A 24,566-nucleotide genomic window follows, 5' to 3' on the forward strand; every position below is an offset into this window, starting at 1 on the left:
TGAATCAGGGTGGATTACATCATCACATTAAGGTGTCCCTACAGCTGTACTCTATATTGGTCTAAGCATGAGTAAATGTGCCAGGTGATTTCATAAGCTTATTTTCCTTAAGAAAAGTAGGCTAATTTTTAAAAAGGAGTTGTCAGAGGATTATGCAACCATCAGATAATTAGAGGTATTTACTTTAATACCTCACAGTGAAATAAAAGGGATTTAACATTGCTTAACTCAACTTAACTTAAGCCATCCCATCACTGCAAAATTCTCATCAGTCCCTTCACCCTCTTTTCTCCAACAACAAACATATTGTTTTATTCTGTTATGCAATACTCATGATCAGCAATGTGTTAACTTACTAGCAAAAACTATATTTCTGCTTGTTCCTATTTGAAGATCTTTTACATTCAGTTATCCAAGATATTCCAGAAGGAGACAGCTTTGAAATGAATAGCACACATACAAGATTTTTCTAGTTACTAGTTCAGCTTTATTCTGTAATTGCTTTAACTACATACAAATATACAGAAAAATGGATAAAGAAAAATTATGCAATTAAGAACAGTGATAAATAACCTTAAAAGCACATGCTGCATTTTATTTAAATATTTCAATACCTGAATTGGGGGCAGGCGGAGATCCTAGAATAAATATGCAATGACAACAGTAAGTCTGGTTCCATCTTTCAGGTTTACCTTCATGTAAATTTCAATTTACTGGCTCAAGCCAGCAATCTTTTGGCTGTTAGAAAGTATTCTACTACTTTCATAAGTAGTATTCTACTACTTTCATTACTTACATAACTCTTATGTAAGTGCTTTCTTGTACGAAGCTAGGGTTATAACTTAAAATAAATAAATAAATTTGGAGTGGCAACAAAGGTTCAAATTTCTACAAAAGTGCAAAAGTGGCCTATGAGCCATTTGTTAAGTACTGAAAGAGTGCAGTCTCTGTTTCCCAAGGATTGCACCTAGGGGACATTTCAGGCTTCAGAAGAAGAAAGAAAGCAAAAGTCAAACGCTTGCTCTTGAATATATTCAAGTTAAAGTGGAATAAGCATTTGACAGTTGCTTATGACAGCTACTTTTAAATACCCAAGAGTAACCAGGGATATAGATGGAATATACTAAAGTGTGGTCTGAACTATGGTGTGTTGGGGGGACAGGACCCTATCTCTTTATATCCAGGAGTCCCACACAAGCCTGACTGATATTACATGCCATTATTCAGCACCTGGTGGACTTGACCCAGGTTTACACTGGTTACAGAACTATCAAAGAATATTAAATCTTGCTGCAAATCATTTGTTTAGAAACTTGACAGCCAAAGTACTACCAAGAACAAGAATTATTGGATTTTCTCATAAGCAAATATTATAGATCTAGTTCAGTAGGGATGATTTCATTTGAGATTGCCCTGTGATCTTGTGGCTAATTTAATTAATGCCAAGAACATGAGAGAAGGTGGCAAAGTTCTACTACAAATCTGATTTGTTAGACATTTCTGCTGCCTCATCTCTCATTCACCTGAATGTCAGTGTTAACATCCCTGACACAAAAGTTATTATGAAGCTATATACTGGATTTTTAAAAGTCTTTTGAATGGGCCTTATTTCTAGATGTTTGAAATCTGACAATTAATAGAACGCTGAATTCGCACTACCTAAAATTGCACTATTTGTTCACATAGTGCTTAAACAGCTAACCTTCCAATGAAGTCAAAGCAGCATAATCCTTGCCTGAAAGCTCATACTCTATATTATGTGGAATAACTCATATCCAAGATTGTCTGCTTCAGATTGTATGTCCAAATGTACTGAGAGATCCTCTGCTTCAACGTCTTCAATTGTGACTTTATTCACAAATATCTTTAAAAGTACTCAGAACTACACGATAAAAGCCAATTCAGCAAGAAAATAAGCTAAATATATAAATACTATACATGTACAAATATACATGATAAATTAGACCTTGGAATGTTTAAAATATAAAAATTAGACATTTACTCAATAGTCTGCACAATAATTGAGTAAACTCATGTTGTTACACAACATAGGACCACTGATATTACCCTGAAGGTGGTTATTCAAGGATCAACTTTTGAATTATTTATAGAGCAAACTTGATCTCTTCTTGTTAAATAAGCCACCATATTCCAAAAACATGTTTAAAAAACCACATTAATTAGTACTATTAGTTTTATGACAAACAGGCATGAATACAAATTCTGGGAATATGAACTGACCCATTAATCTGTCCTTAGGGCCACTTTATGGCAGTCAAGATGAGACCACAGAAAAAAAGTTTGTGTGATACTAGTTCCATGCAGTCATAACATGCAAGTAATTCATCATATGGTCCTATTGCATGGTCCTAGTGCCATAAATTTCTGATAGTAGTTGGTGCTGTCATGGACACGCTCCACAACAGAGTCAATCTAATCTGGGTGAAGAACAGGTTTCAAACATTATTACCCCTGCATGGAACCATTACCTTGCACAGATGATTTTTAGTGACTTCCATTCTGCCATAGAATTTCCCATAGTCTGGAAATTTCCCATAGTCTGGCTGAGAATTTGGGACACATAATGACTGCTCCACAGCTTACTACATTTCCATCTGGAACAGGCATTTCTATCAATCCACCCATTTCACAGCATGCTTAACTGAATAAGATTAATTTTGTCAGACTAATGTGAGTCTACAGGTGTAACTATGGACCTGATCAGCATTGTAGAATCTCTGTTACTAATAATACTGGCAATGGAATATTCCAGTTCTATTAAAAGTCTAGACCCAAACATTTTACCTTCCAATTGAGAAAGTTGGAAAATGAAAATGGGCCACACATTTCATACATTTTCAGAAAGCTTAAAAAGTCATTTATACAGCTTTTTCCAAAGCAGAACTGGCTTAAAAGAAATATTGTATTGATACCTAAAGATTAAATTTGCTCAAGTTTGAGATTTAACAATGATCATTTGAAAATAATATACATTTCTGTAGAACTGTCCAATTTTTAACACCCCCCCACAAAATCTTCTTAAATATCATATTTCAGAAACATTATTTTAAAATTCTATGCAACTATCACAACCCAAATATACTAGTCATCTTTTTGTGATTTATCAAATCGTTCCATCAAGGCCCTAAATACATTCCCTGGAATTTTCTGATGCTTGTCTATTAAAAACTCGACTGCAGTCTTTGCCTACAAAGTAAAAGAGGGAGACAATATTAAGAGCTTGTTACATACATTATAACAACTGAATATTTTCAGTAATGTTACTCCAAAGCAAAATCAGAATAATATTAGAGTGCTGGACTAAGACTGGGGAGACTTGAGTTCAAATCCCCATTCAGCCATGATACTTGCTGGGTGACTCTGGGCCAGTCACTTTTCTCTCAGCCTAACCTACTACTCAGGGTTGTTGTGAGAAGAAATGTAAGTATGCAGTACACTGCTCTGGGCACCTTGGAGAAAGAGTGGGATATAAATTTAAAAAAAACAACACACACACACACACAAACTATAATACTATCCAAGATCCAATATTGTACCACAGTCATGACCCAAAGAGTACAACTTGTGTCATGCACCAAAGCATATTTAGAATACTGATCTCTCCCCGCACCACCCCCAACACATGTGCTGAATGGCAACCCACTTTGGAAGCTAAAGGTTTTGGGTTTTTTTTTTTTAAAGTGGTTTGAGATACTCAAATTATCTACATTCTACTTTCCAATCCTGGCACCAAAAAGAAGCCATGGCCAGCACCAGGTGAGCCTCCTTGGAGAGGTTATTTCAAAGGACAAACTGTCACAAATGGGAAGCTGCTATCTTGGATTGCTGACCACCTCATTTCCCAAAGGCACAGGGACTCCCCAAAATGATCATATACAGTGAAAACTCTTTAAGATTCCAAGGTATTTAGGGCTTTAAAGGTTAAGACTAGAGTCTTTGGAGTCAGGCGTAATATAAATTTAATAAATAAAAATAAAATAATAAAAACACACTTTGAATTGTGCCTGGAAAGAGACGAGAAGTCAACGTAGTCCCAGTTTCCAAACAGCATTCAAAGACATCCCCAATGTACAGGCAGTCCTCAATCTAAGATTCTTAAAGTTAAGACAGAAAACCCCTACTAACTTGGCAAAGAGGCTCCTTTTAATTTGGTGAGTCTCTTTATTTAGGAGGGGGGAAGTAACTGGCCCTCTCCACCCACAGCACAGTACCTCCAGTGACTGTTGCTGGTGTCTATCTTGCGTTTCTTTTTAGATTATGAGCCCTTTGGGGACAGGGAGCCATCTTATTTATTTATTATTTCTCTGTGTAAACTGCCCTGAGGCCATTTTTGGAAGGGTGGTATAGAAATCAATCAATCAATCAATCAATCAATCAATCAAATAAATAAAGGCACTTAAGACATTTGTAAATTAGCACCTTGTTTCAATTTTTCAACCATGTTTCAACTGTATACTCACTGCAGGTAGCAAGGCTGTGCTAGACGGTGGCTAATGTGTGGACTAGAGAAGGGAGATGAGGTGACAATGGTAGCGAAGGCTCACCTTGTCATCAAGCCTGGCAGTACTGGTGACAGCACTGGTGGCAGGTGCTACTGCATCTGAGACTGTGGAGGGAATTTATAACTCGCCTGTCCAAGAGGCTCCCTCCCCCACCACAGTTTCAGCGCCTTCTCCTCAGTTACCATGCTGTGATGGTAAGATGGAAAGTGTTCTGTCCATTCCCAGCCCACACTCCACCTTCTGCTCACCCTCAATCCTTCCCTTTCTAATGGTTACCCAGGAGGAGGGAGATGTAAGTGAGCTACCCAGTTGCCTCACTTCCTTCCACAGAGGAGTGAAAAGGAGCCAGGAAGGAAGTCGGTGGCAAGCAAGCAGTGTTCCTTGTATCAAGGATCCCCTGGTGTGGTTGACTACGACTCCAATAATTCCCAGCCAAAAGGCCACTGCAGCTGGGGATGCTGAGGTTGTCAACAGCATCTGGGAATCCCTGTTACAGGCAACATTGGTAGCATAAATAAGCACTTCCAACCCTCCGCCGTCAACTTTCATGCTGCATGTCTGTGAAACTCTTCACATGATCTGTGTGCTAGCCTATCTGTGGGGAAGGAGGGTTTAACTTACCCTCCCCGCAGACAAGCAGAAGTGGTTCCCTGGGTGGGCGGATTGCCTGCCCAGATGAGCAGCAGGTCTCCTGCGGGCTGCCTGTGGCTTGCCCAGCAGCTCCAGGGGTGGGGCACAGGGAAGCACCACTGCATGGTGCCCCAACCCTAACCCAACCTCCCCCCCCCCTCCGAGTGTGAGAGAGCCGCAGCAGACACATGATCAGTTAGCCCGGTTTGGGGGTAAGCTCGCACCCAAAACCTGGGTTAAGCGATGGGCTACTTTAGTCCCTGGTGGCACAGTGGTAAAACTGCCGCCCTGTAACCAGCAGGTTACAAGTTCGATCCTGACCAGGTGCTCAAGGTTGACTCAGCCTTCCATCCTTCCGAGGTCGGTAAAATGAGTACCCAGAATGTTGGGGGCAATATGCTAAATCATTGTAAACTGCTTAGAGAGCTCCGGCTATAGAGCGGTATATAAATGTAAGTGCTATTGCTATTGCTATTTAGAGGACTCACCGCCGCACCGCTGCTGGGAGCCGTCCCAGCGGTTCTCACAAGCAGTGAAAACCAGGCTAGGGAAGCCCAGTCCGGTTTTCGCTGCTTGTGAAAATAGCTTCTGGGACTTACACACCACCAGCTTTGACAGAAGCATAAAAACAAGGGGGTATCTGGCTTTGTTTCAGGAACCAAGCCCCATTTATAACATTGTTTCAGGAACCAAGCCCCATTTATAACATTGTTTCCAATGGGGAAACCGTTTCCAACTTAAGATGATTCAGCTTAAGACACAGTTTTCAGGAACCAATTGTGTCTGAAGACTTCATGTATTGCAATAATAGAGACAAATGTTACCAAAGCATGGATAACAGTAGCCAGTTTTCTCTGATCAGGAAGAGCCACACCAGACACACCTGCCTCAGCTGGTGAAAGGCGTTCTATGCTATGAAAGCCACCTGATCACCAGTGAGCCATGCTGCATCTAATAGCACTTCCCCTTAAGCAGATTTCCAACCTGAGGTACTCCAGATGTTGCTGAACTGGGAGTTATGGGAGTTGTAGTTCAGCAACATCTGGCATACCGCAGGTTAGGAATCCCTGCCCTAAAGGATCAGGTTTACAGTTTGGGAGAAATATCCCAAACAGCACAGGTTGAGTACCATTTCTAAAGTCAGATGAACCATCTAATTTAGTCTGGCTCCTGCCCAATTCGGTTATGTACCAGCCTTAGATTTCCTGGAACCATACAAATGTTTTAGCATAATATTACGAAATAATTTTTTAAAAACCCTCTTACTTTTTCTGCTAGTTCTGCAGCAGTTATATTTGGATCATATGGAATAGGATTCCCAATATATGTCCGCATCTTGACAGGAAAGTTCCCATACAATGGGACTATTGGCAAACGAAGATACTCATATAGAATCCTAAAGATTTCTGGTTCATGAAAAAGGCAAAAGAGACAACTTAAAGGATAGCAGGCAGAATGATCTCATCTTCCAGATGTTTTAATTAAATCATTATTTGATTTTCATCTCTTAATTGCTTCACAAATGGCTCTAGATCAGATCTATACAACTTTGACCTTCCAGCTGCTGTTGGATTACAACTCCCATTATGTGAGTTGAGGCCACAGTGGCCAACAGTCAGGAATGATGGGAGTTGTAGTACAACAACAGCTGAAAGGCCATTGCACAGATCTACTCTAGACAGTATGCATGTCTGACTCCAAGCCAGTTGCATGCATTAAGTCTTCTAAGCAAGAAAATAGTTGAAGGAATACTTCCATGCCTTAAAAATGCAAAGCAGGCAGCATTTCTGGGATAAGACCCTTTGCAGAAATCAACATCTGTTCTCCAATATGACATAGTAATAGGGATAGATTCCAGGAGTAGCTGTTGTGAGTTGTTCTCTTACAGTGTCCTTTCTATAAATAGTTATATGACAATGGTCAGCCTGCCATAATGAAAGCAGCACCTCTTATTTACAAACCGGCACTGAGAACTTCATCGTGAGACCATTTTGCCTTTTATAAGAAGATATTTATGTGACTTAAGTCTGTCTTTATCTTGCATTTTGTAATCAAGCAATCAATTTTTTAAAAAATAAACACTATTCTAACTTCTGAGTCAGTGGTAGAATTTTAAACAGCATAGCTTCAATGCATTGGTGGGGAGGTGGGGAAAGAGGAATCTGGTTGATAAGATGGGATGGGGGACTTCAAACAGTTGCCTAGGGTAAAGGAAAGGTGATGTAGAAAGGATGAAAGCAGACTAGGAATTGGGCAGGAGCCCAGGTGTATGTCTGATCAGGAGCGAAGACTGGAAGGAACTGGGGAATCGCACCTGAGCATGTGCTGGGCGAAGAGGATGGATTTCAGCTTCCTGAAAAACACCTGAGATTTCCTATCTATCGGGAGCAAGTTAACCCTTTGTGAGCTGTGACCTCCTACTTTGAGGGAGAATGAAAGGATGCCAAGTGAACACAGGACTTACGAAACAAAGAGGATATAGAATAAAGCATGCAGAACTCATATGCAGGGAGGCTAGCTGAAGGAATATGTGGGCAGAGAACTTGAGAAAATTAGTGGCTTATTAAGAGAAACGTGAAGGCCAGGAGGGACCAAAATAAAAATAAATAGGGGCTCAGGAATCTCTCAGCATCTGGGATCTGAAGAGGTTGTCTACAACCAAGACAGACTTTGGGTTTCATCACCAGTGGATTATAGTTCACATTTTACATTGTCTTATACTAAGAATTTCCCAGTAGAAAAATAGGAGATCTAGGGGCCATGTGAGAAGCCGCATGGAGCTCATGCCACGTGGAACTCTGGTTGCTGGAGGGAGAAGTAATGCTGTTCCCAGTTCTTGCCGTTGCTGTGCTGCTGTTCCTCATGAGGGTGTGCAGGGCAGGGGAGGGGAGGGGAGGGGACGGTGGCCCCTGCTCATCTGCCTGGGAAAGCAGGCAAGCTCTTGCTTTCCCCTCAGTAGCAGCCACTGGAGATTGTATGCATGACATCTAATGTATAACAAAACATTAAGGTCTCAACAATAATTCTGTAAGGAAGAGCCGGACTTTTGGACCTGTAGCCAGAGTCTGTATATACTTTTCACAGAAGGTGTCAGATACTTTCTGGTAAAGTGCAAGTCACCACATTGTTAAATGCCCAACACAGAATGTACTAAGGGCAACTAACTATTCAACAGTTCAAGCACAACAGAAAAATATTTGCTGAAATTGCTTACTTAGTCTACCAAGTGATCGAATTCCTTCCCGGACATTTTGCGTGAACATAGGAATGATAGGCTAGAAGACAATGGAAGAAGGGACAAGAATTAGTCATTTCCCATTTATTTACACACACACACACACACACACACACACACACACACACACACCTAACTCAATATTGCTTTGCTTGCAGAGTAAGAACACATTCATTAAATGGGAAGCGAGGAAAATATGCTAATTATTAGTTACAGTCATAAATGCTGCTTGCTTTTCCTTCAGGGAGCGTAAGAACAAGTTCTCTCCTTTTGCAACAGACTAGCGAAGTAGAAACTCAATGGGTTTCTTAGCTAAATGGAAATTTTTCTGAAATTGAGTCTTTCATATTCATACCCTATTCTATGGCTAAAACACTATAGCTACAATACAGTAGCAGTAATAGACCAACAGCAAATTTTCCTGCTCACAGAAAAGTAGCACATTCAGGAAACTAGAGAGCTCTTTTCACCAACGGAATAGCTTTCCCTAGGCATTGATTTTGACAGCAGAAACATTCTCATGGAAAAAGAGTAGAGAAACTTTGAACTTCAATAACTTTTGGGCCAATTCACACATACACCTATAATATTCAAGTATATGCTGGTGGGATCTGAACTGTCAGTGACTGACCAGAAGAAGGATCTTGGGGTCGTGGTGGACAGCTCGTTGAAAGTGTTGACTCAATGTGCGGCAGCTGTGAAAATGCTAGGGATCATTAGGAACCCATGATAGGGATCATTAGGAAGGGGACTGAAAATAAAACTGCTAATATTATGATGCCCTTATACAAATCTATGGTGTGACCACACCTGTAGTACTGCATACAATTCTGGTCACCACATCTAAAAAAAGGACATTGTAGAACTGGAAACGATGCAGAAGAATGCAACCAAGATGATTAAGGGCCTAGAGCAGCTTTCTTATGTGGCAAGGCTACAACACCTGGGGCTATTTAGTTTAAGAAAAAAAGACAACTACAGGGAGACATGATAGAGGTCTATGAAATCAGGCATGGTGTGGAGAAAGTGGAGAGAGAGGAATTCTTCTCCCTCTCACATAACACTAGAACCAGGGGTCATCCTATGAAATTGATTGCTAGGAAATTTAGGACCAGCAAACGGAGGTACTTTCTCCACACAATGCATAATCAACTTGTGGAATTCTCTGCCACAAGATGTGGTGACAGCCAACAGCTTTTAGGAGGGGTTTGGATAACTTCATGGAAGAGAGGTCCATCAACGGCTACTAGTTGGACTATAGGCCACCTCCAGCCTCAAGGGCAGGGTGCCTCGGAGTACCAGTTGCAGGGGAGTAATGGCAGGTGAGAGGGCATGCCCTCAACTCCTACCAGTAGGCTTCCAGAGGCATCTGGTAGGCCACTGTGTGAAACAGGATGCTGGACTAGATGGGCCATGGGCCTGATCCAGCAGGGCTGTTCTTATGTTCATTCAGTAAACATCTCATTGCTTACTACTTCTCAACTAAATGTGCAAACAGCCCCTGTTGGACTTGAAGTGACATCAAATAATATTTATTTTATTTAGTATGTTGGTACATCATCCCAGACTCATGTCTGTGGCTGGTTTACAACAAACATAAAACAAGTTAAAACAGAAATTAAAGTATTGAAATAGTTTAAAATTTCACAAGTCTAGTTATAAAGCTTGGGTGAACAAATGTGTCTTAAGAGTCTTTTTAAAAAAGCTGTTAGAGATGGCAGGCTCTTATCCCGGTGGGGAGAACATTCCAAAGCATCAAGGTGGCAACAGAGAGTAAACAAATGGGTAACAATTGCCAATAGACCTCTCCAGATGATCTGAATGGGCAGCGGGGCTAAAAACAAAGAAGATGTTATATTAAATAATAAATAATTCGGGCCCAAGAAGTTTGAGGCTTTATAGGTTATAACCAGCACTTTGTATTTTGCCCAGAAACATATTGATAGTTAGTGAAATTCATTTAATATAGGAATAATGTGGTCTCTTCGAGATGACCCAGAGCCCAATATTTTGTGCTAATTGCAGTTTCTGTACTATATACAAAGGCAGCTACACATAGAGCATATTGCAGTAAACAAATATCAGGGATTCTAGTAAGCACTACTGGTCTGAGGATACTAATCTCAAGAATAAGATACAATAGCTGGTGTATCAGCTGTAGCTGATAGAAAGTCACTGTCTCAACTTGAGACACCAGAGAGAGGTTTGGATACAGAAGCACTCTCAGACTGTGTACCTTGTTCCTTCTGGGTGAATTTATCTAGCAATAGCAATAGCACTTACATTTATATACCACTCTATAGCCGGAGCTCTCTAAGCGGTTTACAATGATTTTTAGCATATTGCCCCCAACATTCTGGGTACTCATTTTACCGACCTCGGAAGGATGGAAGGCTGAGTCAACCTTGAGCCCCTGGTCAGGATCGAACTTGTAACCTTCTGGTTACAGGGCGGCAGTTTTACCACTGCGCCACCAGGGGCTCTTTAGCCCATCACTACCTCCAAGCAGGCATTTAGGGTGGCTATGCTTCTGCCGAGTGATGCTGACATGGAGAAATTAATTTGGGTGTTATCAGAATATCATAACACCCTGCACCAAATCTCACATCGATCATTCACAGCAGTTTCATATAGTTGTTAAAGAGCACTGGAGACCATATGGAGCCTTGTTGGATCCATACAAAAGTTGGGACTCCAAGTGATACCATCTAGAATCTTCCCAACAGGTAGGAGTGGAACAACTTCAAAGCAGTGCCTCCAACTCCTAACTCTCGCAGATAGTCCAGAAGAACACTATGATCAATAATACTGAAAGCTGCCGGAAGATCAAAAAGGACCACTCCCTCCATCAATTTACAATTGGAGAACTGCCTGACCAAGTTCTCCACCCCATAGCCTGCCCAAAAACTGGTTTGAAATTGGTCTAGAGAGTTTCCTCCAAGACTATCTGGAGCTGGGAGGCTACCACTCTCTCAGTTACCTAGCCCAACCATGGAACCTTGGAGACAGACCTATAGTTCTTTAATTCTAAGAGATCCAATGCAGGTTTCTGCAGAAGAGATCTAATAAGATAGTTAGAAATCCTTGCTGCCCTCAGAGAAGAGATATGAAAGGCCACATGCAGTGTGATCATCTGTGATATTCATTGCATACAATTTTTGTTTCTTTGTAGAGTTCTATATCACTTATCAACTAGAGTAATCAAATCAACTCACAATATTGATAAAATGCAACAGCTACATTAAAGTTCCACTTTAAATAAAACTAGAACTAGTCCAGCTGAAGAAGGAGCAGGCATCAGATGTTCTCACCTGCCTCCCTGCCCCTCCTAGTGGTTCTCCTCAAAAGCAGTTGAGGAGAACAATTGAAGATGGACCTCTGTGATGCAGGTCATCACATTTATTGTGTACTCACCCTTATTGCTGAGCTGGCTTAAAAGCTGAAGCAATCTTATTTATTTTTTTAAAAAGTAAACAGCTTTTGACGGGAGAGAAATAGCCGCTAACAAGTGATAAAAGTGTTCAAAATGATCCTGATATTGAGTAGTGCATGGAAATCTATGCGTGTCAGGGGCAGAGCCACCATTGGGCGAATGGGTTCAAAGAACCCAGGCTCCCACCAACCAGGGGCCGTGCCTCACGGCCCCGACACCACCCCCCCAGCATCTGACGTCAGACGCAGGGGTGCTGGTTTGGCTCCCGAGCAAGGACCGGAGTGGGGGCTGCACAGCTCCGTTCAGGAGTTAGAGGCAGGGAAAGGCAAGGAAGAGCCACTCCTGGCCATGCTGCGAATGCAGCACCGGCTGGACTCTAACTCCCGAACGGAGCCACGCGGCTCCATTCGGGAGCCAGACCACGCCCTGTCTGGCTGTGAGCGGGGCAACCGCCGCAGCCAGACATGGGCCACTGGCGGTCTGGGCTCCACAACTGATGTGTGTGGTGGGGCTTTAGTTTGTTCCCTCCCACACCCACAAAAAGCAACATCTATACCACATTGCTAGCTTTTTAAAAACATCCCACCATGCACTGTAACACAGGATGCAGCTGTATAGAAGAAATGAAGCCCCTCCGCATGAACATGATATCTTATAAGCATATAAAGAGTCCTGATGTATCAGGACCATTGAGGTCATCAGAACAACGTTAAGAGAAAACCTCATGCCTAGTGAGAAAACCTAGTGAGAAAAGATTCAAGTTTAGCATTGTTGCTTATGTTAAAGAACTTCAGATCTAGTATATGTGCACGTGCACACAGATACAGACTTCATTTTTCCTAGTAAAAACACGCCCTTTCCTAAACAGAAATATTTTAATTAAATTTAATGTGATGATTTGAAATATCAGAACGCATCCAATTCAACGATATCATCGAGAATAGTTCATATGGGTTTACAGAATCTTGCACTCATATTCCAGTATTCTAGTATCCATCTAGACACCAATCAATCTACGGTAAGATGACAGTTCAATCAGAAATCTCATGTTCCAAATATATTTTAACCATATATATTTTAGTCTTAATGGTGGTGTTGCTTCCCTACAACCAGGATCTTTACAATACAGATTCTTGCTTATCTTTCTTCTCTGGAAATAATTGATCATTTCTCCATCTGTTTGCAATGCTTTCCCCACACAGACAGAGAATTGCCTTTGGGTCATTAATAAGTGGTTATAATTTAACTAAAATTATAGGCTGAAATTTCATTAATTACTGATATTATGGCTTTCAAAGTCTTAATAAGTGGGCATGACCAAAATATATGCAAAATATCTGCCCCAGGAGTCCAACACCTCCAACCATGATCATCTTGTTAGATGACATCATCACAAACTACACCACTGAGGTGTCCCTATGTGTCTCTACAGCTGCAGCAAATTTGGTTCAAATCGGTTAAGCGGTTCACAAATTAGTCCAGTTGTGCCTCAAAAGTTTACGTGTCTGTCATCTTAGACGGGGTGGAGGATATCATCACAAACTATGCCATTGAGGTGTCCTTATGTGTCCCTACAACTGTACCCGATTTGGTTCATATTGGATAGGGTGTTATGAAGTTGATAGCGGGGAACGGACGGATGGAAGGACACACACACACTAGGGATGTGTGAGTGGGGGGGGGGTTTGAAGGTGGGAGGCATACCTTTAAGGGTGGGGCAGGACCCTTACCCCTCCTTCTATATTTCCTCTGCTGGCACTCCATTTAAAAAGTCTGTCGGGGCGGCAGCATACCTCCCTGCCGCCCCAGTGTCATCTTTGGCCAGAAGTATAAGGAAGTACCCAGCGCATGCATGTTCCACGCACTCACGTGCACATTAAGCAGATGCACAAGTGAGTGAAATGTGCACTTGTACATGCCCGGTGTGTTCCTTTTACTTCCGGCCAAGGAGGACACTGGGGTAGTAGGTAGGTACACTGCCACCCCAACGGAGACTTTTTAAATGGAGCACCGGCAGGGGAAATGCGGCAAGAGGGGTAAGGGCACTGTCCCATGCCCTTAAAGGTATGCCCCCACCTTCAAATTGGCAGAACTTCCAGTTGTTCAAACCAGCTTGGAGCCCCATAAGGGGCCTCTGAACCGGTTCCGTGCACATCCCTAACACACACACGGACACACACAGAGAATGATCTCATAAACCTACTGGAAAGTAGGCTTAAAATGAAAATACCATAGATACTGTAACTTATACAGGCTCTCTCAAGAGAGTTTTCTAACACCATTTTCCCATAATCACATCTATTCTTCTGCAATTGGGTTTGAGTGTTCCCTATTCCATTTAAGAAGATAACCAAATCTAGATGAATTCATCCTAAGCAACAAATGATACCAACGTGCTATCAGTTATTTACTTTTAGCATTTGTCAACATGATTTCTGGCTCTGTTGGACTAGAAAAATTTCTAGTCCATCAATGATGGCAAAAATAAATACATTCTCCACACATCAACCAATATGCCAGCAAATTTAGAAAGCAATTATGTGCTACTAAAATATTTCTCAACCAAACAGTTCTGAGAATATGTACAAATACACTGGCTGAAATGCTATTGGATTGGTTAGAAGTATACAGGTGAAACTCGGAAAATTAGAATATCGTGCAAAAGTCCATTAATTTCAGTAATGCAAATTAAAAGGTGAAACTGATATATGAGACAGACGCATTACATGCAAAGCGAGATAAGTCAAGCCTTAATTTGTTATAATTGTGATGATCGTACAGCTCATGAAAACCCCAAATCCACAATCTCAGAAAATTAGAATATTACATGGAACCAAGAAGACAAGGATGGAAGAATAGAACAATATCGGACCTCTGAAAAGTATAAGCATGCATATGTATTCAGTACTTGGTTTGGGCCCCTTTTGCAGCAATTACTGCCTCAATGCGGCGTGGCATGGATGCTATCAGCCTGTGGCACTGATGAGGTATTATGGAAGACCAGGATGCTTCATTAGCAGCCTTCAGCAATTCTGCATTGTTTGGTCTCATGTCTCTCATCCTTCTCTTGGCAATGCCCCATAGATTCTCTATGGGGTCAGGTCAGGCGAGTTTGCTGGCCAATCAAGCACAGTACACTGTATACTTTTCAGAGGTCCGATATTGTTCTGTTCTTCAATCCTTGTCTTCTTGGTTCCATGTAATAGTCTAATTTTCTGAGATTGTGGATTTGGGGTTTTCATGAGCTGTACGCCATGATCATCACAATTATAACAAATTAAGGCTTGACTTATCTCGCTTTGCATGTAATGCGTCTGTCTCATATATCAGTTTCACCTTTTAATTTGCATTACTGAAATTAATGGACTTTTGCACGATATTCTAATTTTCCGAGTTTCACCTGTACATAGAAATGTTCATTAAAAGAAGTCTTGGAATAGGGGAAACAAAAAGTGTTGGCAGTCTCCACAAGCACAAGTTTTCAATCTGAGCTATTAGCTGAGTTCCTGTACAAACTGGTTTTTCAGCCACCAAGATAACGGTCGATCCCTTTACTCTGCTTGCATCTTTTCTTACATTCCGCACCAACACGTCACATCTTGTCTTAAGCAATATATGAGGATCTTCAAAGATGTTCATGTCACATGAGCTTCTGTGTATGGGCTGTCCTATTTACCTCAATGCCTTGAAGTGGATGGGGCAACCTATCCACTATACAGAAATAGTTTCTTTACTCACTTGTAATTTTTCCATTATCTGTATGCACCATCTGGTTCAACAGGCTATTGCAGTAATTATTAACTGAAGCAATTCTACAATGTGAGACACACATTCTTCTAAACAAAACTGTGGCTTAGTATTAAGCTTGTGTTTCCTGGAGTCTTTTGCAAATATCCAAGCACTAAAGTACTCTAAAATTAACTTATAAATTTGAGAGGGCAAATGATCTTTTCAGTATGCAAATATGAATACAATTTCTTTGTGCTGGGATCTTTTTCATAAAGATCCAATATTTATTTTCAAGCCGACAGAAAAACCACAGGTGGCTTTTTGCAGTTCACTGTATGAAAAATAATAAACAGGAATGCCTGAAAGCAGCATAAGTACTCATAAAAGTCTCTGATAAAAGCCTTATAATATAATGATTGTTGTTTTTGTTCAGACAGGTCCAGCTGGGCACTCAAAAGACAAGAGGGGACAGTTCAGGACTTTTCTTTGGTTGGATGTTTTACATTTACCAGGAAATATTCTCTTTTGACTCACACTAAGTAGGAGAATCAGCAGCACTAGCATAGTGCCAGAGCAAAATTATATGGGAGACATCATTCAACCCCATAAAATTTTGCGAAATTGAATCACATAGATTCTCACTTTGTGAGGCTTATTTTCCCATAGGGATATTAAACAATTCCTGGAAAGGTATAAGCTTCATCATTTATTTTCCATAAAAAGCATTCTGCATACCTTTAATGGTGTGCTCACTTGACATTATTCTGTGTCACTCTACCTGGACAGATGGCAAGAGCAAGCACAGCCAATCAAAACATCAGTCTTTATTTTGTTTCACTCACACCTAGAATAATTAGTTTTGTTAACTTAGGAAGGCTACAACCAAGTGGAAAAAACCTCCAGTTGAGAATTATACACCAACAAGGCTCACCGTACACTTACCACTTTTGCTTCAATGGCCACCTGGGCAAATCCTTTACGTTTTCCCCAAATAAGGGTGTAGTTTTCATCACTGAACAATGCTTCTCTAACTCCCCCTGGTGCAATGGCCAACAAGTTCCCATTCTTCAGTGCTTTTATACATTCTTCTTGTGACCCGTGCAAAACATCAAACACATCAAGTAACAGCTTGAAACCTGCAAGTAGCAAGATATCGCATGTCACTAATACACAACACAGACCTGTAATCTACCAGCATACCATTATACTTCCTGTGGGAATTATTCCTGTGTTTACATGATCACATTTTTTTTCTAAGTGGCCATTACCATCCTAAAAAAGATTAACATTTCTTTTCTTCTTCTTTTAAACACCTTTTAATGGTATTTTATGAACTGCAGATATGCAAGGCTTCAATTAAAGACAGTCTGAAATCAGCAACAATCCTCCTTAGCTAATAAACTGTATTAAGTAATTGTTCCCTATGGTCATCCAGAATTTTATTTAGAGTCCTAATATAGCAATGACTCACTTTTATCTGAACATCATAGCAGCTGAGAAGCACCTTTAACTTGGAAAATATGGTAGAAAATATGGCCCAGTGTTGTCAACTTGTAATTAACCACCCGGTAAGTCTCCTGATTTTTATTTTAGAATACACACAATAGTGTTAGTGTTGTGACCACCGGTAGTCTAGCCCTTATTAGTGTTATGCTAGTACCCTCACATGAGCCATACAAGGCAGGCACTAAGAGCTGTTGGCATTCCAGCTGCAAATCTGCTTGTCGGTTATTGGGGGATGGGGAGTGCATGTAAGATTATTTGGGGGTGAGTAATTGGGAGAGCCATGCCACTTCATAACCAGGGAGGCAAACTCAGAAGACAACAAACAGAGAGAACATTATTTCTCACCATCAGCCAGAAAAGTTTCCTTTTGGCTGGAAGCTTTTCTGTGTCTAAATGGAAACAGAAAAGACTCGGTTTACCCTCTTTTTGATAAGTGAAAATGGGAAAGGATTTGTTTCAATGGACAGAAATAGAACGGATTACAAAATATTAGTTGGCATGCATCTTATTTTTTTTATCTCTCCTATCTGTAAATACTAATAGAATAGTAGGGTTTGGAAAGATGTAAAAAAAAAATGCTTAGCAGTTATTTGTATAGAAATCCTATGGGTTCTCTCTATATAAAATCCTTAAAATAGGATACATTGTGAATATCATTTAAAAGATGTATAGATTTCAGGATATGAGCCAAATTTTATTTTATTTTATTGAAACTGGGTTTTAGTTGCCTCTGTGAAGGAGTGGCTTACACTCAAAACGTCATAGCAACAACTGTGAATTGAAGTAAATAATGCTATTTTATTTAGGCCCTTCTGAAGCTTGTCTTTTGTTTGAACTTGTAGATTCTTCAGTTCTGCGTATGAGTAATACAGCTTTCTATTACAACAAAAATATAGCACATCACCACAACATGTTTGGCTGTAGTTTCGAGTTTAGCAAAGCTACTAGGGTAGCATGCTCAATAATCCTGGCAGACATTTCAAGCAGTGCTAGAAGAGAGACAGCATGGTGTAGTGGTTAGAGTGCTGGGCTAGGACCGGGGAGACCTGAGTCCAAATCCCCATTCAGCCATAATACTAGCTGGGTGACTCTGGGCCAGTCACTTCTTTCTCAGCCTAACCTACTTCACAGGGTTGTTGTGAGGAGAAACCTAAGTATGTAGTACACCGCTCTGGGCACCTTGGAGGAAGAGCGGGATATAAAATGTAAATAAATAAATAAATAAATATTCCAGTCGAATCAGAGACGTTTCTACCAAAGCATAGAAGGAGAAACTGCAAGAAACCTAGAAACACCAAATAAAGAAGAAACAGTGCAATTCTGGGGGAAATTATGGTACAATCCAATAGATTATAATAAAGAAGCAGGCTGGATGAAAGAGGTCAAAAATGTAACCAACAAATGCAAGATCTAATAATAACACCAGAATTAATAAGTGAAAGTGCAAAGAAAATTAAAAATTGGACTGCACCAGGCGACGATGAACTACATGGCTTTTGGCTTAAATGCCTAACAAGTCTTCATTAACAACTATCAAAACAGTTCAATCACATTTTGCAAGGAGGTGATATTGAACAATGGCTAACAACTGGGAAAACTCATTTCATGATGAAAGACCCAGCAAAAGGTGCAGTTCCAAGTAATTATAGACCGATAACCTGTCTGCCAACCATGTTCAAATTATTAACTGGAATAATAGCAGATGAAGTGATGCAACACTTATTAACTAACAAACAGCTTCCAGTTGAACAGAAAGGAAATTGCCTAAACACCAGAGGCACAAAAGACCAGCTGCTGACAAAATGACAAAATTGACAAAATGATTTTAGAAAATTGCAAGAGAAGAAAAACCAATCTAGGTGTTGCATGGATTGACTACAAGAAAGCCTTCGATTCATTGCCTCACACATGGATACTAAAATGTTTAGAAAACTGGTGTCACCAAAAATATTCAGATATTTATTTTAAAAAAGCCATGAGCATGTGGAATACACAGTTAACAATCAATGGCGAGACACTTGGACAGGTTAGCATTAGAAGAGGCATTTTCCAAGGGGACTCACTATCCCCTCTGTTGTTTGTAATCGCCTGACCCCACTTTCACAAATACTAAACAAAACAGGCCTCAGATACCAAACATCTAAAACATCAAGTCAAATCAACCATCTGCTGTACATGGACGATCTGATGTTGTATGGAAAGTCCCAGTCAGAAATTGAATCACTGCTAAACACTGTCCGTATATTCAGTAGCGATATAGCAATGGAGTTTGGACTAGACAAGTGTGCTGCATTAATAATGAACAGAGGGAAAATAAGCAAAATAGAAGGAATAGAACTGCCCAATGGAAGCAAGATCAAGAACCTGGAAGAGAAAGAACATTACAAATACTTGGGCATTCTCCAGGCTGATAACATCGCACACACTGAAGTTAAAAGAAAAATGGGAAGTGAATACATCAGGAGAGTTAGAAAAATCCTCAAGTCCAAACTCAATGGCGGGAACACCATACAAGCCATAAACACCTGGGCTATACCTGTTATCAGATACACTGCAGGAATAATAGACTGGACCCAGGCAGAGCTAGAGACGCTAGATCGTAAGACCAGGAAAATCATGACCATCAATCATGCTCTGCACCCCCGCCGTGATGTCGATAGGCTATACCTCCCTCGCAGCTCAGGTGGAAGAGGAATGCTGCAAGTCCATCAAACAGTAGAGGAGGAGAAAAGAGGCCTTGAAGAATATATCAAGGACAGTGAAGACGATGCACTTAAAATGGTCAATAATGAGGAACTATTCAACACCAATGAAACAAAGCAGGCCTACAAGAAAAAACAAGTCAAGAACCGAGCAGAAAAATGGAAAAATAAGCCACTGCGTGGTCAATATTTGCACAATATAAGTGGGATATCAGACATCACCAAGACCTGCCAATGGCTTAAGAATGGCAACTTGAAGAAAGAAACAGAGGGTTTCATACTGGCTGCACAAGAACAGGCACTAAGAACAAATGCAATAAGAGCAAAAGTTGAAAAATCCACCAAACAGCAAGTGCCGCCTTTGTAAAGAAGCAGATGAAACCGTGGACCACCTAATCAGCTGTTGTAAAAAGATCGCACAGACTGACTACAAACAAAGGCATGACAAGGTAGCAAGGATGATACACTGGAACATCTGCAAAAAATACAAGCTACCTGTAGCCAAAAATTGGTGGGACTATAAAACTGAAGAAATTGTCAAAAATGAAGATGTAAAAATATTATGGGACTTCCGACTACAAACAGACAAACATCTGCCACACAATACACCAGATATAACTGTAGTCGAGAAGAAAGAAAAACAAGTCAAAATAATTGACATAGCAATACCAGGGGATAGCAAAATAGAAGGGAAAGAAATAGAAAAAATGACAAAATACTAAGATCTACAAATTGAAATTGAAAGGCTGTGGCGGAAAAAGACCAAAATAATCCCAGTGGTAATTGGCGCCCTGGGTGCAGTTCCAAAAGACCTTGAAGAGCACCTCAACACCATAGGGGCCACAGAAATCACCATCAGCCAATTACAAAGAGCAACTTTACTGGGAACAGCCTATATTCTGCGACGATATCTATAACAACTGACAATAAAATTCAGCCATCCCAGGTCCTTGGGAAGGACTCGATGTCTGGATAAAACAAACCAGTCAATAACACCTGTCTGACTGTGTAAATAAATAATAAAAATAATAATAATGAAATCACAGTAGTCCCCACCCATGGAACTCTGATTTGCCCTCTAGGAAGTACTTTTTGACTTCAGAAATATGTCCCTTGGGGCTGCACAACCTCAGGAATGTGTGCCTGCTCTTCCAGAGTGCTTTTGGAGCATGGTGCTCTTGCAACAGTGCGAGCACAGGAGGACTGGGGGAATTGTACAAGGCTCTTTTTGCATCCCCACAGATCCTAATATGCACTCTTTGTAGTCAGGATGAGGCTAAGTCACATGCTGTTTTCCATAGCCACGCTGAAGAGTTATGCCTGAATACCTAAACTTTCATTAAGGATCAGGCCTAAACCATAATCTGAAATCAAGGTTGAAGTGGGTTTGCAAGCATGGTTTGCGCTATCTGTGGTTAAGCATTTGACCAAGTTACCTATGGCTCTCCATCCACTAGAAAGCTGGTCTCCATGAATAACATGAGGTACATTACTCAAAGTAGTCCCACTGAAAAGGACAAGTTAAGCACTGCCTAACTATCCTTTTAATTTTAATGAGACTATTTTGGGTAATTTTCCTCACCATGCAGGCCACTTTCTGAAGGCAGGGCTTAGCTCAACAAGTCAATTAATTGTTGACTGAGCTCCTGGGAATTTTAACTAAGATAAATGAAACAAACTATAGTGAGCGCTTGCCAGGTAAGCATTGGATTATCAAGTTGGTGTAGTGAACAGATTGTTCATTTATCAATTACTTAGAAATTGGATCCTATATTCAGAAGAGGCACAAAACTTGTATTTCCATATACTGTAAAGTGATTTTCTCAAGTGAAGACACAGCTCAAAAACCCCTCCACTCCAGAAGTTAGATCATGAAAAAACAAGTATAATTTCAGGTTTGTTATCCTGAAGCCATTTCTTAAGAATGCTGACATAGATGCTCTTTCCAAAGCCACATAACAGCAATCCAAAAGGAAAATTGCACAATCATTCCCCAAACTTGTACATGCACGTACCTGCATGCATATAATCAGCCCTGTAATAGACATTTTAAGACATACATGTTGGTTCTCTTTACATCATAATCACTTTACCTGGCATTGAAAAGACAAAATGATCAGCTACTACATGTATAATTCTTTTCTTCTTAATAAGGATGTTTGACAACAAGTAGAAAAAATCTACAGGAGTTGCTCCATGGTAAAAAATTATAAGTGCTGGTCCATCAGGTATATTTTCCATGCCATGCACCTCATAGCCTGTTGAGAACAGAAGGTATACTAAGTTAGCATTAGACAAGAGTGCACACTGAAAAACCTTCTTTAAAATGATTAAAAAAAAAAAAAGACAGAGTAAGTCCACCACAATCACCAACTGCAGACACATTACATAGAAGTAGAGAACAAATCACAACAGAACTAATCAGCTAGGAATCAAATAAAGACTTCACTGGAAACAGCCACAGAATTTACAGCTTCTTATGTCATCTTATTTTCACTCTCCTATAAATGCCTGAAACACTGATGCTTCTGTCAATTTTTACTTCTTCATCCTTTTAAACAGAATGGTTAAATTGGTTTTAGGGAATGAGATTTTATTGGATTAATCTCTGCTGATGAAAGAAACAGATAACTTCTCTTCAGATAAAAGAGACCAAATAAACATCTATCAAGGGCAATACTCATCATTTTTTCATAGTACAGATGATCTGAATTAGTCACACCTTAACATTCTTATGAACTTTCCTGCAGACACAACCAAAGTCATTAAAGACTATTTGCTACCTCAGGAAAATCAACATCTACTCTGGACATTAATTATGGTGTCCTGTTGAATCTAAAAGGGCTTCAGATCTAGGGATGTGCAAAAAATTTCGGGCACAGAACGATCTGTGCCTGAAACGAGCAATTTCGGGTGATTCGGGGCCGAACCGAATCACCCCCGATGTCCCCCGATATTTTTCGGGCCCGAGCCAAATCACCCGAATTTCGGGCATGAAAAATTCGGGTGATTCGGTTCATGGTTGATTGGGGAGATTTTTTGAAGTTTTAGTGACTTTGGGGCAGTTCGGGGGCATAGCATGGGATCTGGGCAAAAAGAGTGGGGTGGGGTGGTAGTGCCTAATGGGTGCAGGCTACCACCCCAATTTCAGGGGGATTGGGCAAAGGGCTGATTTTTGGTGAATTTCTGAAGTTTTCATGTCTTTGGGGCAGATTGGGGCAGAAAGTGGGGTGGGGTGGTAGTGCCTAATGGGTGCAGGCTACCACCCCAATTTTAGGGGATTGGACAAAGGGATGATTTTTTGAGAATTTTTGAAGTTTTAGTGACTTTGGGGCAGTTTGGGGGCAGAAAGTGGATCTGCCCCAAAAGAGTGGGGTGGGGTGGTAGTGCCTAATGGGTGGAGGCTACCACCCCAATTTCAGGGGGATTGGGCAGAGGCCTGATTTTTTGGGAATATTTGAAGTTTTGGTGTCTTTGGGGCAGACTAGGGGCAGAAAATGGATCTGCCCCAAAGGAGTGGGGTGGGCTGGTAGATAGTGCCTAATGGGTGGAGGCTACCACCCATCCCCAATTTCAGAGTGATTGGGCATAGGGGTGAATTTTGGTGAATTCTGAGGTTTGTCTTCATAAGGTGAAGTGTGCTAAATTGATTACTTCCTCATATTCATAGTAAGTGTGAAAAAGTGAAAGTGGGGTCATGAGAGTTGTCTAATTGAAAAAAATCTCATTTGCTATGATAGAATGAGAATTCACACCTCAGAAGTTTTTTCTGAGGTGTGAATTCTCATTCTATCATAGCAAATGAGATTTTTTTTCAATTAGACAACTCTCATGACCCCACTTTCACTTTTTCACACTCTCAATTACTATGAATATGAGGAAGAAATCAATTTAGCACACTTCACCTTAAGAAGACAAACCTCAGAATTCACCAAAATTCACCCCTCTGCCCAATCACTCTGAAATTGGGGACAGGTGGTAGCCTCCACCCATTAGGCACTATCTACCAGCCCACCCCACTCCTTTGGGGCAGATCCATTTTCTGCCCCCAGTCTGCCCCAAAGCCACCAAAACTTCAAATATTCCCAAAAAATCAGGCCTCTGCCCAATCCCCCTGAAATTGGCGTGGTAGCCTCCACCCATTAGGCACTACCACCCCACCCCACTCTTTTGGGGCAGATCCACTTTCTGCCCCCAAACTGCCCCAAAGTCACTAAAACTTCAAAAATTCTCAAAAAATCATCCCTTTGTCCAATCCCCCTGAAATTGGGGTGGTAGCCTCCACCCATTAGGCACTACCACCCCACCCCACTATTCTGCCCCAGTCCCCACTTTCTGCCCCAATCTGCCCCAAAGACATGAAAACTTCAGAAATTCACCAAAAATCAGCCCTTTGCCCAATCCCCCTGAAATTGGGGTGGTAGCCTGCACCCATTAAGTACTACCACCCCACCCCACTCCTTTTGCCCAGATCCCACGTTATGCCCCGAACTGCCCCAAAGTCACTAAAATTTCAAAAATTCCCCAAAAATCAGCCCTTTGCCCAATTCCCCTGAAATTGGGGTGGTAGACTCCACCCATTGGGCACTACCACCCCACCCCAAAATTTTGCCCCTGGGCCCCTTTTTACCTCCCTGAATCGATTCAGATTCAGATTCGGATTAAATCCGAATCCGAACCGAATCAAGGGTGATTCGGGTGGCCCATATTCGGGCACAAAACAGAACAGGGGTGATTCGGTTCGGGTCCCGAACCGAATCACTGAATTCCCGAATTGCACACCCCTATTCAGATCATTTTTGCTATTC

At 41.0% G+C, this 24,566-nt stretch overlaps 1 protein-coding gene across 7 annotated transcripts in view; it reads right to left on the reverse strand.

The window, feature by feature from the left end:
- Positions 1-470: 470 nt before the first annotated feature.
- The window catches only part of LOC128322066 (transmembrane protein 68-like), a 32,179-nt gene continuing 8,083 nt past the window's right edge, over positions 471-24,566 (reverse strand). For all 7 annotated transcript variants that reach the window (XM_053242773.1, XM_053242776.1, XM_053242779.1 and 4 more), the window contains 5 exons: positions 21,852-22,016; positions 16,493-16,686; positions 8,368-8,428; positions 6,420-6,559; positions 471-3,207 (listed from right to left, as the gene is read on the reverse strand). In XM_053242773.1, coding sequence (XP_053098748.1) covers positions 3,103-3,207; positions 6,420-6,559; positions 8,368-8,428; positions 16,493-16,686; positions 21,852-22,016 — 665 coding nt within the window. In that variant the 3' untranslated portion in view covers positions 471-3,102. The remainder of the gene's footprint in view (positions 3,208-6,419; positions 6,560-8,367; positions 8,429-16,492; positions 16,687-21,851; positions 22,017-24,566) is intronic.

Source organism: Hemicordylus capensis, chromosome 4, assembly GCF_027244095.1.
Source record: "Hemicordylus capensis ecotype Gifberg chromosome 4, rHemCap1.1.pri, whole genome shotgun sequence".
In the NCBI taxonomy this organism is placed as follows: Eukaryota; Metazoa; Chordata; class Lepidosauria; order Squamata; family Cordylidae; genus Hemicordylus; species Hemicordylus capensis.